General features: G+C 37.1%; 1 protein-coding gene across 6 annotated transcripts in view; it reads right to left on the bottom strand.

Annotated features, from left to right (window-relative positions):
• GTF2I (general transcription factor IIi) overlaps nucleotides 1-19,377 on the bottom strand; it is a 74,420-nt gene that overhangs the window by 9,146 nt on the left and 45,897 nt on the right. For all 6 annotated transcript variants that reach the window (XR_003370027.2, XM_026656424.2, XM_029912498.1 and 3 more), the window contains exons 15-29: nucleotides 16,017-16,200; nucleotides 14,382-14,440; nucleotides 12,819-12,890; nucleotides 11,669-11,852; nucleotides 11,275-11,333; nucleotides 8,212-8,283; nucleotides 7,482-7,665; nucleotides 6,938-6,996; nucleotides 6,062-6,145; nucleotides 5,452-5,547; nucleotides 4,497-4,562; nucleotides 3,757-3,940; nucleotides 3,020-3,072; nucleotides 1,298-1,408; nucleotides 369-452 (exon numbers count right to left, since the gene is read on the bottom strand). Coding sequence is in view for 5 of the 6 variants with exons in the window: in XM_026656424.2 (XP_026512209.1) it covers nucleotides 369-452; nucleotides 1,298-1,408; nucleotides 3,020-3,072; nucleotides 3,757-3,940; nucleotides 4,497-4,562; nucleotides 5,452-5,547; nucleotides 6,062-6,145; nucleotides 6,938-6,996; nucleotides 7,482-7,665; nucleotides 8,212-8,283; nucleotides 11,275-11,333; nucleotides 11,669-11,852; nucleotides 12,819-12,890; nucleotides 14,382-14,440; nucleotides 16,017-16,200 (1,551 nt within the window). In the remaining variant the exon portion in view is untranslated. The remainder of the gene's footprint in view (nucleotides 1-368; nucleotides 453-1,297; nucleotides 1,409-3,019; nucleotides 3,073-3,756; nucleotides 3,941-4,496; nucleotides 4,563-5,451; nucleotides 5,548-6,061; nucleotides 6,146-6,937; nucleotides 6,997-7,481; nucleotides 7,666-8,211; nucleotides 8,284-11,274; nucleotides 11,334-11,668; nucleotides 11,853-12,818; nucleotides 12,891-14,381; nucleotides 14,441-16,016; nucleotides 16,201-19,377) is intronic.

Raw genomic sequence — 19,377 nt, 5'->3', positions numbered from 1 at the left:
AACTGAACAGTGAAAGGGTAAATAAGACTTTAAAAACTCTTTCAGCTTTAACATTTTAAGGTGTTAACTGATCAGGACTGTGTAGCTTTAAGCAAATTCTGGGTTTACACGTAAAATATTTATTAATCCAAAATCACAAGGATTTCTCGGTTTAAGAAACACAAAACAATTTAGCCCTCAAACTAAATTTCTGTGGAAGCTGGCGCATATAATTACAGATTAAAAAAATTACACATTGGTTATATATACAGTGTAAAAACGTCAACTGTAAAGGATATTATATACTATAGGTTATACTTATTTAAAACCAAAATGTAAATCAGTGGTTACTTTCAAAGCTATTTCAAATCAGAAATAAAAGCAATTACCAAACTTCCTGCTGAAGAGGTCATTTACTTGTTCTCTCAGTTGTCGAGCCTTTTCTACTTTTGATAATCTTTCACTTTCATCATCTGAAAGAAATTGTTAGTGTCAGGATTTAGCAGGTGATTTTCTTCTCCAACTAGTGCAGTACTGACTGCACAAGAGCTTATTTAAAACAAGACTAGATGTTTGCTTTATTAAGCACTAGGTAATCAGAACAAAAACAGGCCTTTTCACTGGTTTTTTGGTTATAGCAGTAAATGGAGGATTTTGTAAATATGTGAACTATAAAAAGCAGCAGTTTTAAACAAGCCTGAAAATGATTTCAAAATATTTACAGGACAATGTTAGATTAACTAAAGGAGAAAATGTATTGAATAAACCCATTATTTACAAATCATGATTTATTTTAAGTAAATGTGGTGACAGTGTAAGACTGGGGACTGAAATCCTCTATTTAGCCACGGTGCAAGCCTTCCCACACTGCATAACCAGTGTAATTTATCCCTGAGCTGAAGTGACCACTTCTGGGGAAGAGAATCTCCATGATCATTTAATCCTAATTGTGTCTACTGAGACTGCCAACAAGGTTGCAAATTAACGCTTAATTTAGCATGTGATGAGGTGGGGGGTCGTGCAGATGTGACCACCTGCAAATGGGAACTGAACTGAGATTCATTTTTCTGCAGATTTCACTAAGTAGTACACACAATCATAAAAGTTTAAAAAATCAGTGTGACAACAGTGCAGACAAAGGTCACTTACGAGCGGTTATTAAATGATACTCTTTGTAGGCTGTACTATATATAAGACAGGATGAGTCAAAGGGCAAATCACGATAGGGGGCAGGTGGGAACATTAGGCAAAGAGCTCCTGCCATGAAGAATGAGAGCTATAAACAGTAAGCAGCAGTAAAATCAGAGCACCCACCTACCTGGTATAGTCACTTGAATGATGTTAAGATCTTCAACCCCTGCGGCTGTGTTCACCACTGGCTTTGTTGTGGTGCTTGTTGTATTTGATGTATTGGATGAACTGGTTTTTTCTTAAACAGAAACAGGAATTTAAAGTATGAGCAAAATGGCTCAAGATGGGCTAACACCTTTCCAACATATTAAATAAAAAGGGAAACATTGGGAGAGAAATAGATTTGTGGGAAAAAAAAACAAACACCCAGCTCAGTTTCCAAAAGGACTTAGTCTAAATGCCTAAGTCCCTTGACTGTCAATGACACTTAGGCTCCAAAGTGCTTAAGTCATTACTGAAAATGGGACTTCACTTCTGAAAGTTTACCCTTCAGCTATTTCTTACAAACTACCAAAACCAAGAGAAAGGGTTAATTTATGTTACAAGGGTCTTGTTTTGTTTGCCTAGCAAGTTTTCCAATGATATTTTATTTTTAAAAAAGAATGTGTGGATATTTTCATGTTTTGGTCAAAGCAATAAACTAGAGCACTCAATTTCTAGTAACAATAGTAAAACATATTGATCAAAAGAACCAATAGTGGAATATTAAATTCTCAGCCACATAGGAAATCTTTTATAGCTGACTTTAATGGAGCTATGCCTACAACTGAGGATCTGGTCCAATGTTTCATTCTTGATCCTGCTCTCACTGACACTACCTTTACACTGGTGTAACATCACTAACTTCAATGGAGTAACCTCTGATTTAAACTACTGAGAGTAGCATCAGGTCCAATGAATGCACCCCAGAAACCCAACTTCTTCTATGGCAGGGGTAGGCAACCTATGGCACACGAGCTGATTTTCAGTGGCACTCACACTGCCCAGGTCCAGGCCACCAGTCCAGGGGGCTCTGCATTTTAATTTAATTTTAAATGAAGCTTCTTAAACATTTAAAAAACCTTATTTACTTTAAATACAACAATAGTTTAGTTATATATTACAGACTTATAGAAAGAGACCTTCTAAAAACGTTAACATGTATTACTGGCACGCAAAACCTTAAATTAGAGTGAATAAATGAAGACTCGGCACACCACTTCTGAAAGGTTGCCAACCTGTTCTATGGAATACCTGCTTTATGTCACAATTTGGGAGTACAGTATGGGCCATTAACCAGTACCTCAATCCTTTTCATCTGATTGACACAGGGAATTTTACAGCTCCCTCCACTTTGCTCCCTTGTCAAAGCGGCATTACAAGTTGGAGTCGGGGCAAAGTGGCTCCTCACATCTTGAGTGGGTGGGTGTGGGTGGGGGTGTGGGTGTACTCCAGCACTGTAAAGCTTTAGCTGAGCCACAGCCTCCTACTGATTTGAAGGAGGCACTGTAGCAGTCAGTGCAAAGGGATCTGAGACCTTAAGTGTACTAGATGATACAAAACCGACTGATAAACAAGAAAGCCATTACTGACACTGAATTGCTGAGTTGAGGAACTAGATAGAAGTCAAGAAAAGGTAACAGCTTTACAGCTCCTCAGAGTAGGGACATATCTTAATTATAGAGGTGTACCAGTGGCACCATAGTTAAGGCTGTGTCTTGATTTCTACTTGGATAAGACTTTCCAGTGAATATACCGTGAAGTTTTCAGGAATTGGTTTACACTGGGCAACATTCCTGAAGCGTTATAATCTTTGAAAGCAGCCCAAAACAGATCACCATCCAAACTCCTTAGCTGTCATAATACTTACTCTGGGGACTTTTAGCAGAGCTTTCCTTAATCGCTGCCTCGAACATCTCAGGCCTGCAGATGAACAGATTTGAACATTTCATATAGAACAGTAAAATTACATTCAATCCATCATTTCCATCCAACAGCAAAGGAAATACTAGCTGTCAAAACTGAGTGGTCAGGAGAGGGAGAGCAAAGTTAGTACAGTAATGCTAGTCAGGCTGTTACACAAAGTTAACAAGACGACTGATCATTTTGATTTTCTATCTTCATCACATATATGTCAAATCCCTAATATCTTAATGTTTTTACTCTAAAGATCGGGGTTGGCACCACCATGTTGCACGACGGACACTTGACAAATTTCTGAAAATCGGAGTTTTTGTCATCCATCAGAAGTTTGATTTAACATCCTTACTCCTTGCTGCAGTGTTGGTGACCTTTTAGGTACAAATGACGTAACTACAAAGCCTGCAGCTCCCACTAAAGGGAAAATGCAAAGTCAACATTAAAATCGAAATAAGCCCAGAACTGTGGGCTGCTCCCCATTAAGCAGGCTTTGAGGAGCATTCAGCACAGAAAAATGTTAACATATCCTTCCGCAGATCTGAAAAATCCTCTGGCAGTTCCTGGTTTGCTAGACATTTCCGTATATATACTAGTGTGGTTAGTGGAGGAATCTAGCACTTTTTCAGGGCTTAACTTTGTTTTTTAAGCGCTGCAGCTCATTTCCATTGACACACACAGTTCTCTTACTTTTTTATGATAAATTTTATCTTAGATTTGTTTCGCAGGATCTTCTCCAATCTTGGAATGCCAAAAGTAGAGGGTCGGCGGAATGGCACCCCTTCAGGTAGTCCTTCCACGTAGAAATCCTCTGGGTAGGATTCAAATAACGCAAATGGGACCTTGACAGGATCTTTAAGCCCCAGAGCTTCCCCTGAAACGAAAGAGCATGTAAATTACAAAAATAGTATTTTATCCTGAAGAAGGGAGTTAGGTTTCCAGCACTGCTGGTGGGCAGAAAGTGGGTCATGCTCCTCGGATACCTTCCACATACACACAAGGGGAAAATCTCAAGTCTGCAGTAAGTCAAGCAAGCGCCTCTTCCTGAAAGACTGAGTCCCTAACAGCACAGCTCCCTCTTGCAGCCATGTTGTCCGGCTGAGCCACAAGGAGGTACATGGCAATATGGAACTAATGGGTCTCTGGTGGACCACAGGGATGTTTGTGGATTTTTGAAGCCAAACCCCTGCACCACTCCTCCATTTCCAGCCTTACATGGAAAACTTAGGGGGAATCCGATAGTTTGGAATTTTCAATCCGCGATGTGAGAATCAAGCTCATGGGAGATAACAGGGCCCAGAGTTTGCAAGGCTATTAGAGTCCTTCAGAATCTGTGTATGAACAGCACCATCAGACACAACGTACATGCCTAAATAAGTAATCTCATCAAGCTCTAAAAGGTACGTTTTAAAAAAGGTTGACATGCTTACCACATTTTTCATTAAAAAGATTTTCAACTTTTTGTTTTAGGTCAGTAATTTTGGCATTCCAAGCCTCTGTCAGGAAATCAGAAGAGTTAGGTCAGCATTTGTATATTTGTATTGAGAAAAAAAACTGTCTAGGAATTGTGTGTATATATATATATATTTTTTAAATATTTTTATATATATATAAAAATATATATATATTTTTTAAATATTTACAATTGTTTACCGATGAATATGAAGTCAAAAATGAACAAAATGGCTACCAGACACTAAACAGCATTGAACCATTCCCTCGAATCCTAACTCATATCCACTATTGAGACTCTTCTCCTTGAAACTTTACAAAAGATCTCAGCTAATGAATAAACCAAAGACTCCACTGTAATGAATTCAACAGTGATATATTACAGTCCTCAGAGGCGCACAGAATTATCTGAGCCAGCACCCAAAGCTTTGAAAAGGCCAGACAGGCTATTTCCTTGAGAAATGTGATCTCAATTATACTAGTTTCATGAAAGGATAGATTTTTTATCACAAATCAATATTAACCCTTTTAACTCCATTCTAAACTTGCACTGAGCAAAAAGAACGTTCTTTTGTTTTACATTTTGTGACCATCATGTTGATAACCCTGCACAGGGCCAACCCACGATAGGGAGGAAAAGTTAAAATTCCTACACATGACTCTGCCCAAAATATGTCTTCTAAAAGCAGGGAACCATGGTCAGAGAACTGCTCTCTGATGACTATTGTGAGCAGCAGATAGCATAATTTTCTGATTTCTATGATCACCTATCCCAATACATGCAAACTCAAAAAGCATTTGACTCAATCATCAAATGCAGAATGAAGATATATCTGTTAAAAAAACCTCTCTACTATGATGAAATCTCAAAAACTTTCAAAATATCAAAATTAACAAAGGCTATCAAGGCAGATTAAAACCCACAATATTTACCAAAAGAAAACTCTCTTCCTCGTGGCTTGAAGCCCATATTGGATCCATTGGTTTGAGAATTAGTTCGAACATCTGTTGTTTGTGGTTTATTAGGACCTGCAGAAACGAACAAACATATCTATATCTATATAGTGTAATATTTAAGAGCGAAAGAGAGCATACCAGTAACCATCTTCTGAGAAACAAAAATGATGAAATATGGCAATTGATTACTAAGTAAAACTTAAATTTTGAGTCAACAGCGGAACAAAAATTCTGTTTAGAAGTGCTTTAAGGATTGTGGAATTAAAACATAACATACTTTAGCATCATTTAGTCATTGTCCACCCTTCTGTATTATTTGCCTTAAAACAAGTTCTCATTTCCCTCTTTGCAATGAAGGATCCAAATGTGTTGTGAAACAATCTTTGACAGAGCCTATACCTTATAATGTTAATCAGAAATGAAAAATATAACTGGTATCGTGAAGTTAAATTAAGTTTTCGACATAAGTTTTGCCCTAAGAGACCATTTTTAAAAATAATGTAATTGTACTGTGGATGAAAGGTCTTCTGCAGTTACTATTGCAAGTTACTTTTATAAGAATATTCCCTAAAGGAAGATTTCCTACCTTCTTCAACAGTCACCTCAATCTCTGGAACCTTTGAATTGCTTGCAGGACTTCTTGCTCTCTTTGAACTCTTTGGACTCAATGCTACAAATCAATAATACTGTTACTCTTCAGTAATGGACATACTGTATAGCTCCCAAAAGACAGTACTTGGAAACATCCCACAAACAAAATAATCTGACATATAATGTGTATTGTTTAATGGTATGCTTTATAAAAGCAAAACAATGCAGGTAAGATCACATACTTTAAAAGTGAACGTATTGCTTGTGAAATAAGCAGATCTGAGACGCTCATTCAATATTCACTACATATTGTGAGCACCACACAAGATAAAGACGGGTAATATCTTTGGCACACTGGTTTTAAATGAAATTTACATCTTTGGTACTTTCTATTATCTAAATCCAAAAAGTTAATTCATGTTGATATTTATAAAGATCTTTATTTTGTAAATGATCTGACAGTTTCTCTAAGAAATATGTCTTATTTTTTAAATATAAAAATCCAACTTATATACTAGATGATGCTGTTAACAGCAAAATCAATGCGACCCGAGAGCTTTGTAATTTATATTGTTTACATCCTCCAGATTTATGTTGCTGCAGATCATAAAATAAATGAATGGTATAATTAATGGGTGTGTTCTTAAGCAGATATTAATGTGTGACTTTTGTTACATGTTTTAAAAGAATATAGATTTTGTGTTTTTAGGAAAACCTTTTGAGCCAGATTCTACCACCCTTGCTCATGTTAGGTAGCACCTCTATCAGTAGCTCACACTGTTTTCAAGAGCTAAGCTGTTATTCAGTCAGGTAATGGAAGCAGAATCTGGGCCTCTGAAGTGAAGGCAGTATGGAATGTTTAACCACTTACCTTTAGTGTTTACTTTACTAGCCAATCCAGCAGGCAAATAAGAAGTGACCAGCTCTGGCCTAAAAATGTAAAATATGTTACAGAACGCAGTCTAATAAATTACAGATACAAAAAGTAGCACAGTGAATTATTTACATATTTATTGGGATTCAGACAAATTTATATAAAGACATTGTAACAGTCTTTTAGATCATGAAGTATGGGCGAGTCAATGTAAAGTAATAGGAAAGAGTTTCAAAATCTAAGGCTATGTACCTGGCTTTTTGCATTTACTCTAGGGGGAAAAATGCTTCAAGATGCAGAACGACTATCTTCCCTAGATACACATTGCATGACACACACCAATGAGGCACATACACCCCATTTTGTGAAATTTAATCAGAAAGGCATGTCCTTTTATCAGAAAAAGTGAATGTGCCAAAATAGTTCGCTTTCTTTTATCTATAAAAGACATTAGACAGCATTTAAAAACCCAAACGCCCCAGGAAGAGTGTCATATAATTTTAGCCATCAGCAGTTAAAAATAACCAAATGATAAACTTACTTTTTAACAATAAATTTGATTTTGCCACTTCCACGGACAATTCTTTCAAGGCGTGGAATTCCGAACCACGTGGGACTCCGGAAGGGGATTCCTTCTGGCAAGCCTTCCACATACAAGTACTCAGGGTTCGATTCAAACACAGGGTAGGGAACTTTCACTGCCTCTGAAAGCCCCAGGGCTTGGGCTGAAAATAAAGATGACGTGATGAGCTCAGATGGGAGGCATTTTAGTTCAATTGTTCTTAGTAAGGCTGGCATTTTTATTAGTGGCAGCAGCACCCCAATCGGAATCAGAAAAGGATGAGAGAAGGGGTTTAAAACAACTTTCCCACCATCATTCCACAGTTTGGAATCAGTGCATGTAGTGATTTTGCGGATCTCACTAGGTAGGATCTTGCAATAGTTATCAATCTAGGTCCACAGTATCTGCTACTGTTTTATAAGAGTTCCTTTCACCTAAGGATCTGAAAGCCCGTTATGAATTTGCATAAATATAATTAATCCCCTTTTTAGAGAAACCTAGGCACAGAGAGTACAGATATGTCTTGCCCCATGTCACATAGCAAGCCACTAGCAAGAGTGGGGAATAAAACCCAAGACTCCCAGATCTGTTGTTCTGCCACATTTTTAATATTTGTTTTAATTTATTGTGCACCACAGTACTCCTTGTACAGAAAATTGTTTTAAAACAGAGTAGCACTACAACACAGTTTACTTAAGGTTTAACTCACCAAATTTTAGATTAAATATCTCTTCCACTTGCTTCCTTAGTTTTGTGATTCTGACATTCCAATCTTCTTTGACTGAAAATCAAAAATAGATGCATCTTGAGTTACTGAGTTATTAACGGATATTTGGGAAAAAGTAGTAGTCCTAAACATATTTCTTTTATCACTGGAGTCTAACTATCAATGCAAAAATTGTCTTACTTTCTAAGATGTGCAATCACAATTTGGTATAGAAGGATTTACATGTGTACTGCTTATTAAGGTAACTGAAATTATATACAGAATATGTATATAATGATGGGAAAATACGTCTAAGCATGATTATAAATCTCTATCACTGTCACAAGTGTATGAACTTGTCCTTCAGGACCCTGGGCAGTGGGAAGGAATTATTTTAGTGGCTTTGACACAACCAGAATTATTAATGATTTTAGCTCATGAGATTAAAAATCTTTAGAACAGAATATGAAGATTTAGAGCTTTGTCATAAATTTTGACTATCAAAAATATTGTAGTCTTGCTTTTATTATAAATGAAAGTTGGTGACAGAAAGCAAGCCAGGAGCCAATTTTCTAAATTAGGTGGAGAGGGAGGCAGGGAGCATGTTAGTGGAAATAAAAAATACTTAAATATACTCATTTTATTCCCCCAACAAACAGTGCAATTATAATTATTGATCATATCCATTGAGGAGAGATAACTTGTACTGTAGAAATGAAACCAGCATTTTTAAAAAATGCATATGTATGAAACAAGCAATATGTGCACAGGATCACAGGCTCAAAATCATATTTCAATGAACAAATTATCTGGTCCATTTTACTTCTAACCCCTTCAATTATAAAAAACAAAGAATGTTCATAATTTTCACCATTTATGTTGTTTACTAATTTAAAAGAGTTCACATGGACTCCAGTCCTGCAAGCATTTAACACACAGTCTTATGCATACAAGAAAGTATTTGCAAGATTGGGGCTTTAACTTGGCAAGTGAAAAAATATACCGAACAGCTTTATTTTTAGATTTCTAGTGCCACCACACAAGAAGCACAAGGGAATATCGTCTGGGCTGAACACACATGAGGGGAAGTTTTCTATCCAACCAAAGAGCACCATATTATTCTTACTAGCCAAAATAATTCTTGAATTTTTTTAAAATACAAAATCAAAATGTTGTCCCCCTAAACTATCTGGTATAGAAACTATCTTTATTTATTGCTCTGCAAAACTAACATTCTGAATTGTTCGAAAAAATTGGTATGTGTGTTTGGGGACACACAGTCTGCTTTAGCAACAATGGCACAGGGGACATTCTCCAGTTTTGCCTTAGGACTAATTGCCAGGAAAGAATGTTGCATCCAGTGGTTTTCACTAGCGTTTCAAGCCAAACTGAACATTTTTTCTGTGTTTATTTGTTTAACTTGTGCCCTGGATATGGCCACAGGCAAAGTTTTGTGTGTATTTACAGCACTAGTCTTTCCCAGCAGCTGATGATAGATATAGTAACCAGTGGGAAAATCAGCATGTCATTCTGATCACTCTATTAGGCTTTTTTCTTTTTTTTTAAATGGTGATTGCTGCATGCCAGTTCTTCCAGAAGTAAGATGCTATGAAAACAGTTTCTTTCGTCACTGATATTGTTCATACTTATTGTTGCAGTTATCTTGTCAACCCACCAGTTATGTCGTACAGTAGGACAATGAGCAAGGGCTTTGGCAGCAAGACTGAAACTAGATGCTGCCCAACTCTGCAGTGCAGCTTTCAACAGGCTACCCTATCTCCTCATACAAGTCTTATCCCTGAAAGCCAAGAAAAATCTCCAATATGCTTTCATAAGACGTGGATACTATTGAACTGCAAACATTTGGAGGAAAAAGCGACCTGCATTCTCTGGTTAGGTAAAACCTAACATTTTTTGTGGTTCTATGGATTGAAAATTGTGAATATAGCCTCTTGACTAAATCAAACTGTGCTTTATAAGTCATTAAAGTGATCAGGTACCAATCTGCACATACATGGTACCTCTGACCTGATGATCTCAACATGCTTTACAAATAAATTCAGTGTCATAACACTGCTGTTTGGTAGATATTGCACCCAGGTGGGTAAATGGGGGCAAGAGAAATCTAGTAAAGCAGGTTCCTAGACCTGTGTTACAACCACTAGGGGACTCACCCTCTTATATGAAACAAGTTCTGAACTTCGTTGTGTACATAGTCATGAAATACCAACGTACTTACAAAATGACATCCCTGATCTATCATTTCCTAGCAGTTCCCTTATTTTAGGAGATTAAAAAAAGGAGGCCTGAAAGAGTCATCTGGGTTCTTTTTCCTTCACTACACTTTATGGTTCTTTAAAAAAAATCATTCTGGAGAAGGAGAGGCACTTCTCACTTTTAAAAGATGATTACGATCACACAAGACATTAAGAGCCTGATCAAAAGCCCACTGAAGTTTATGGAAAGATGCCCAGTGACTTCCATGGGCTTTGGATTAGGCCCTAATAGAACTTCTTGAGAACTTAAGTTTCCTCTAGGTTTTAAGTATGAACCATTCAATTTCTAAAGTGTCAGAGGTTAGCTGGACACCAACCATAATGTGTTTCAGATCATTATTTTCAAGGATGGCCATATTGGTTTCTTATAAACCTTGTGAAGAGTATACCAGTATTCCCAGAAGCAAAAATAATATTGTGCTTCATTTTAAAAAAAAAAAAATGATGTAGTGCTCCAAAAAATTTCTCTCACACCAAACACCAACCCCTCACTCCTACACGTTTAAATATTTTCCTACTCAGTAAAGTGAGGAAGAGAGTTAATTGTCGGTCAAGATATATTTATATCACACACACTTGCTTTTACAAAGATTGTGGTTAATTTCTAATTTAGCAAAAATATGAAAGATTCCTTCAAGTACAAATATATTAGTTTAAAGAGAGTTTCTCTTCTGTATTTATACATATTTGGTACCACTTTAGTCATGCATAGAGGTCAGAAAAATTCATTTCATATATTTATTCTGCATATGGATATATAGATGGAACTTGCATACAGTATGCATCCTACCTGGCGTATTAGATCTTGGTTGAGTAACTTCTGTTGGACTGAGAGTTAGTAGTTCTGGCCTGTAATTAGAGAGCAGGTTATCAAATTGTTCTATACAGTCTCCGAATAATGATTTTTTGTTTGTTTTATGAATCTATGTTTTGATTTTAATATTATTTATTTCAAATTGTCACCAAAATGCGCTAGTTGCTATATAGATACTTAGGAAGATTATGGCCTAAATTGCGAACACCAATTTTCTTTGCAATGTGAAATATCTTCTGTCTGCCTGGTACCAGAACTCAGAATGCTTTATGGTATTATAAAGCTGAAAGCTTTTCTTTTGTTTCAATCAATCAATCTCTTGGCCTTTTCCTCTTGCTTTTTCAATTTATGCACTAAAATGTTCACCTACCTTTTGATTACAAATTTTATTCTGTTGCCCACTTGAATAATCTTTTCCAGCCGAGGAATTCCATACCAGGACGGACTCCTAAATGGAATGTTCTCTGGCAGACCCTCCACATAGAGATCACTGGGGTGTGCCTCAAATTTCTGGTATGGGACAGCCTTCGGCTCAGTGCTCCCTAGGGCCTCAGCTGTTAGAATAACAGAAAATTCAACCAAATAAATCCAATGATCGATCAGTCCAGCCAAACATTTTGGTTCAGCAAAAACTATCACAAAGTCTCTGGGCCATCACATAAACAGTAACATTAGGTCCTAGCATAGCAAAGAATATCCAAACCCACTGGACTCCAAGTTGAAGACACAGAGTTTAGTGGATTAATCATCATAGTCTCTCATCTGATGTTCAGAATGTAGCCCACCAACAGTGTTGGATTAAAGATTAATGCCAATGGGTTTGCACAGGAGAACAAGTCAAAGCAGGATTGGGCTCAAAGCGATTTGAACTTATTTTCATACAGTATCACACTTTCAGTAGTTTCATTCTTGACCTGTACATGTTCCTAAGTAGGCTGGGGGAAACAGCATTCAAATTCAAAAAGCCCAGAAATGCTCAGCTATAAATCCTAATAGTGCCACTGATGTTATACTGTACATTGAAAAATAAGCTGACTGTTTGCTTTACCACAACTGGAGAGAAAACTCCAAATTAGAACCATAAAAGGTAACTTTACAGATGAACTTTACTGTAAATTTACCCTTTTGAATAAACATTACAGCAATAAAAGATTTATTTTTGCTTAACAGTCAGGATTTCAAGCATCTGGAAAATTTTCATTCAAGGGTTTTATCCACTCTCCGGGGTGGGAGGGATAGCTCAGTGGTTTGAGCACTGGCCTGCTAAACCCAGGGTTGTGAGTTCAATCCTTGAGGGGGCCACTTAGGGATCCGGGGCAAAATCAGTACTTGGTCCTGCTAGTGAAGGCAGGGGGCTGGACTTGATGACCTTTCAGGATCCCTTCCAGTTCTAGGAGATAGGTATATCACTTATGCCTCAGAAGGATCCAATAAAGCTGTCTTAAGGATAGCTAATATGAAATCAACCTACTATGGATTAAAAGCCACACAAGAAGTTGGAATACTAGCAGTGTACTTACCAAATTTTTTACAGAAAAGTTGATCTACCATCTTCCTTAATTTGGTGATTCGGGCATACCACTCTTCTTTCACTACAATTAACAGTAACAGAACAAAGATAACTTTCCTTAATTATTTTGATTAACTGCAACATTGTAAAGACAAGTGACACAAAGTTGCTATTCACTAACACTATACAACAAGGCATGGGTTATGTTTCCTCAACCATAAGGATATCAAGAGACGCGAGTACACCTCATTTGTCTTCATACTACTTCTATTAAACCCTTCAGTAAAACAGCAAAAGGGGGCTGGATTTAAAAATCACAAAAGCAAGGATAGTTATGCTTTGCACTCCATCCTTAGCGTATCCTATGCCTACAACCACTTGAATTTGGTCCTCAAAGCAGGTGGGTGAAGAGGTTCACAACAGTGGGTGATCTTACTTTGCGGGTGACATACAATACCTTCATGCAATTGGTTAAGGATGGAATGACATCCTTAAATCTTATTTTCTGTGCTTAATTTAAACCCTTATTTTTTTTAACAGGTATTTAATATTTGTTTTTCTTTAAATACTAGCACACGGCCGCACAAAGAATGATACACAAGCTTCACCAATGCAGACTCTTACTCCTAGGTCTCATGCCTCTACCATGGATTCAGGAACTCTCCAATATTCCCAATTCCCCCTCTCAGATCAAGGTTGACAATGTGCATTTTTGGGGTTTAGGAGGCTTATATGAGCTACCATCGCTTCAAGCTACATTACAATTTATATAGACTCTTAACATCCAGCTTCAGACAATTAGCAAAACCTGACCCTGAAGTGGGGACAGGTGGTAGGATAACAACTTAATCAAAACACATATTGAGGAAAGTAATTTTCCAGTTATCATACACACAATGCTATACGTATATTTCTTAAAAAAACCAAAAAAAACAAAAAAACCCCACACCCACGTAATCCTTTGTCTTCCAGGTTTGGGGGAAAAGAAACGGATGGATACGGATTATAATATACCTCTCTAGCCACTAAAATGGCATCGACTGTGGAGATAGAAAGCCTGCCCTGTCAAACTAATAATCAAATGATAGCATCTCTATGTGGCCAATTTTATCTGATAGGTTAGCTCAGTAAGACTCATAAAAGCACAATGTTCCTTGAAGTGAAAAAAAAAAAAGATACAGCCAGTTTAGCTATTCACATCTCATTTTACCTTCACCACCTGTGTGCAACACATTTGGTTTAAATTCAGGTTCATAAATGCATTGTTCTGGGCCTCATGTTATATTTTCTAAATACAATAATAATATCTAGCTCTTTAGTGCTTTTCATCAGTAGATCTCAAAGCACGTTACAAAGAAGGTCAGTAACAAAATCTGTATGTGCTTATTGTAAATACATTTACAATTATAGATATGGCATAAATGGATACCCAGCATTTTTTGCCCATTCCCATTTTGCAAATTTTGGTGTGGTATGTTATCAAGGATTTTGATGCCTCTTTACGAATAGAAGACATTTAATCATATTATCATATTTAATCATGTTATGCAATCCAAAAGTTTAGAAGTCCTACCTCCTGCAGCTGGTTTGTCCAGCGGTGCATCTTCTCGTGTTGAATTCAAAAGCTCATGTCTGAAAAATTTTAACAAATATACATTCTTCAGCATTAACATACCTTTTGATACATTTTTACCAAATGGGAAGTTATAGCATACAGCTCTGTAGCAAATTCTACTCTTAGTTACCACTGTGGGACCAGAACAGTATTCAGAATCCCCAGCATACTGGTTCTAGTCAATACCAAACCCTGAAGGCTATTACTACAGCTTGTCAGAAGAATTGTTGACAAATAGTGTTTTGCTGAGATATGCAGTTTTGTTGAAGCCAAAACGTTTCACAGACACATACAAACTTTGATGGGAAGGCTTCTGGTGTCCAGGGTGGACTCTTCAATCCTCGTCACAGAAAGGGGCATAAAGAGACTAATCAAAAACCTGACCTTTTTGATGCAAAAATGTTTCAATCTTAATAATTATTTGTATTACTGTAGCACCGAGGTGCCCTAATCTTGGATCAGGACCACACTGTACTAGGGACCGTACGAACACAGAACTAAAAGTCTCTGCTCCAAGGGGCTTACAGTCTAAGTCCATACAATTTCATTTAGCAAAAATGTTCAAGGAAGTTCATTCTTCAATTTTTTGTTTTTCTTCCCATGCGGAACGAAAAAAGATTTTCAAGCCTCCAACGTTGCCGTGATAAAGAATGCTTGTTTTCCAGCCAGCTCTGGTTACTACACACAATAAAAGTAATGAAAAGGTAACAGAATTGCTGTACTTTATTAAGGATCCTTGGCTTGTGACCAATTTAGGAAGGGTGGAAGATAGTCTATGAAAATCAAAATCTCTGTTCAGAGATTTTTTTTTTTCCAAGTGAGACAAAGGTAGCAGATCTCAAAGATAATAATCAGTTGCAGAACAGAGTCTGTGCTCTCATTGCAGCCTCATCTTACTTTCCTGTGGACACCCACAAAAGGCTTTGCACAGATATCAATGAAACATATAGCCTGGAAATCTGGGAAACTAACACCAATGCTGAAGGGAATGCAACATATGGAAACAAAACATTTTCCTCTTCCGCTAATTATGGTCTTGATCCAAAGCTCATGGCAGTCAATGGAGAGACTTCCATTAACAGCATTAAACATGTAAAAATGGCAGTTGTCCTGCATCTTAGCTTCATTTATATTACTTGCACTATCACATCTGACTGAAGAGAACCACCAAGCTATTAATGGTGAATGTCACACACTACCAGTCACTGGACAACTCGAGACAATATGCTGATAGGAAAAACAGAAGAACAGAACCATAAAAACTTGAAATTCACACCTAGATCCTCAGCTGGTATAAACTGGTATAGCCCCAAAGTCAATGGAGTTATGCCAAATTACACCAGCTGACGATCTGGCCCATGACATTAGAGAAAATTCTTCACCAATTGGGATTTTGTACAATCAGCATTGTGGTGTCAAATCTGTGCCCGAACAATGCTTTAGTGGTTTGACAGAAAAAATTACTTCTTGTTAGCACTACAAAACCATCTGTTGGTAGTAATCAATTTGGAAATTCTCAGAGACAGTGAAGAATTTTGGTTAGAGCACAGTATGAAGAAAGGAAGAGTGAAAATAAATGCAAAAGCTCCTTACTTCTTAATCACAAACCGTATCCGCTCCTTGGCCAGCAGTATCCTCTCAAGGCGTGGGATCCCATAGGTAGATGGCCTCCTGAAGGGAATTCCTTCTGGAAGTCCTTCCACATACAAGTCTTCTACATGTGACTGGAAAAGCGGGTACGGGATAGACACTGGACCTTTTGCTTTTATAGCTTGAGCTTTAAGATAAAAGGAAAATAAAAACATTAGCATAGCTTATCACCTTATCTAACCTATTTGCTTGGTACTAATCTGAATAATATAAATACAAGCAGATAAGCACGCAATAAATGCTTATTATCACTCTAAACACCTAACCACTCTATTTATGATGTATTTACAGTGGGAACGTCTCCCATTCTCTATCTCATATACACCCCACAAGCGAAGTCTTTTTTCCTCTTTTCCCATTTCTCAGCAAAAATTTAGCAGCAGACTCTGCACCTGTTACCGCGAGGTTTCATCTTACTTTGGTTTCATTTTCTAGTACATTGTAGAATATCAAATAATCAAAACTACAAACCAAGTACATTTTTCGACGCATTAATTCTGAGTTTGCCAACATGGTAACAAAAATTCAGTAATTTATAATGGGCTTCTAGTCTTTAGAATGACTTAATGAAGTTCTACTTTATTTCAATAGTTAAGGAATTGACTGATGGAGCTAACAATACATTTCTTATAAGGCCAAGAACAAAAATGTGGTCCTAAAAACAACCGGTCTTCAAAAATAAAAAGCCAATAGCTCATTCATTGGTAGCACAGTCAGAAAATAACCTCAGTATGCCTTTACAAGAAGAAGAACATTAATCCCAAGAATTCTCTATTACCAACAAAACTGTTTGGTGTATTTTGTTGTTTGGGGTTTAGCTATGAACATTAGAAGCAAGAAGGAAGTGTTTTATGGACCAAAATCTGCTCTGGGGTACCTGCATATACAACTCACTGACTTTAATGATGTATTATCTGAGGGCAGAATTTGGCCCTGAAAGTGCCTGCATATACAACTCACTGACTTTAATGATGTATTATCTGAGGGCAGAATTTGGCCCTGAAAGTGCAGACAGTAACGCAAAGAAACCATCCTTCTAAGATACAATCTACACTGCAAGACAAACCATGAGGCTTCTCAAGGAAATTTAGAGTTAATGATGACACTGCATACATAGCTACAAAACCAGTTAAGTATTTCAAGACACAATGCTTTATACAGTCTATATTGAAGACTAGCATCTTAGAACAGATAAGTTCATGAAGGCAGAGCACCATGTACCAGCTGCAACTCTTTTCCTAACTCCTTGTATTGCCTAGATATTGCACAAGACTCAGTAGTGAGATTTCATGCTGTAGACCTGATCCTGTTCCCTTTACAGTTAATAGGAGTTTTGTCATGGATTCCAGTAGAATCAGGATGAGGTCCAGTAAGTGATCCACTAACTACAAGTGCAGCAATCTGAGTTAAGGCCACATGAGAGTAATCTCAGCTGCGTTAATGACTTCTGAAAGTATATGGCGGCCAGGGCACTTTCTCAAGTGACATAATTCAATGTGGACGCAGCCAGTCAGACATAGGCTGTGTTCAAAATAATCAAGTTAGCTGTACACCAAATGCTTAATCACATTTTATATATGGGGAAGAGCCAATCGAGTATTTAAGGGCATTTAAATACACATTATTTGAAGTCCTACTTTGAAAGAAACATATTATTATTATTATGTCAGGCAGCCCAATGTGCAAGTTACACAAAAGAGGAAACTTTGAAAATATTGTTTATTAGTCTTATATTCTGCATAAGGTTATAAATATGATAGAAAATTGTATGAAGATAGTCTAGTTTGAACACAGTTGTCGCTAGTATGGTTTCAACCCTAGTATATATAGGCCCAAACTGGAACGGGACTAACTATATATTATGAAGTGACAAAGATCCATCTGGAGAAATTTTTAGGAAATGGCATATTCAGAGATGATCTCCACAGAATGAGTCACATGGCAATCCATGAAACTTGCCACATATTATATTAATCCTTCATTAGGGAAGTTTTATTACAATACTAGAGGTCTGCCAAGTAAATCAGTGGGTGAGTGGTGAGAAGCATCACAAACCCAAGGGAACAGCTTCAGAAGGAAAGAAATGTTTGTAAACTACAAATGGCCATAGGGAAACAAAGATAAAGGTGCAACACCAAAATTCCGAAGGCTCAGATCACTACAAGGCATCAACTAAAAACAGATTTAAAATAATAACGAGAATGCTATTTAAATAAATAACTAACAACAGGTAAGTTTTTACAAGTCGTAATCTTTATTTTTCTTAAATCAATAAAATGTTTAGCAGATTCTCTTATCTCCAGACAGAGCAAAGACATAATCAGCAGTACAGTCTGCAGTGAAGTTTCTTGATTTGGATCCTTACAAGGTTTGGTATTCAAATTCTACCATAACTAGATTTTCATTTTTCAAATTAATCTGTATTCGCCAGCTAAGGAATTGCGTTTACACTATAATACATTTGTACATTTACTTTACATCCAAATACAAAAAGATAATACTCGAAGTGTCAGTAGTAAATAATAATGACTGACATTTGTAAAGCACCTGTCACCTAGAAATCCTGAGTAATATTACAAAGAATAGGCACAATTCTGGACATCCACAACTCATTGAAATGTAGGAGATATGCATACATACAGGAGGACAGAATTTGATTCTGAATATAGGATCACTTTACCCTTCACTGATATGCAGCCACTTCTAGGACATAAGGTGACAGATTTTGAAGCATGCACCATAACCTCAAGTATCAATTCAGACAGATGGCTGCAGGACTGTCCTTCACTAACTGAAACTATCAGAGACTTTCAGGGAGGCTAAATGCAACCACCAAATTCAAAGTTAGGTGGTGCCACTGGGACTACAACTCCCCTCCATAGCAAAACCAGATATTATAAGCCAGATTCTCAGCTGATTTATGTCTGTGTAGCACCACTAAAATCAGGCCAATTTAGTTAGCCATCATTTGAGTTCAATGGTGCTATACAGATTTATGCCAGATGAGAATCTGGCCCTGGATATTTAATGACTAAGTGGTCACGACTCCAGTTTTGAATGACATCCAAAAAGATACTCCCATTTTTAACAGTAGATGGGTACCAGAAAAAAAATATCAATTTCAAAGAACGTAATAACCTTTGTCCCTCTGTCAACAAATGCAGTTGGTCGGCTCTCTTGTACAGACACAGAAATGATTCTGACTGCAACACATGACAATCAGCCTCACAGTCGGACACATGCACTCCCTTCTCCTTTTAGGGATCACATGATTGATTGTTTTTAAAATGAAGCAACAATCTGC

This window comes from Terrapene carolina, unplaced genomic scaffold, assembly GCF_002925995.2.
Source record: "Terrapene carolina triunguis isolate 2854851 unplaced genomic scaffold, T_m_triunguis-2.0 Scaffold231, whole genome shotgun sequence".
Lineage (NCBI taxonomy): Eukaryota > Metazoa > Chordata > Testudines > Emydidae > Terrapene > Terrapene triunguis.
This window is presented reverse-complemented; position numbering and strand designations above follow the sequence as displayed.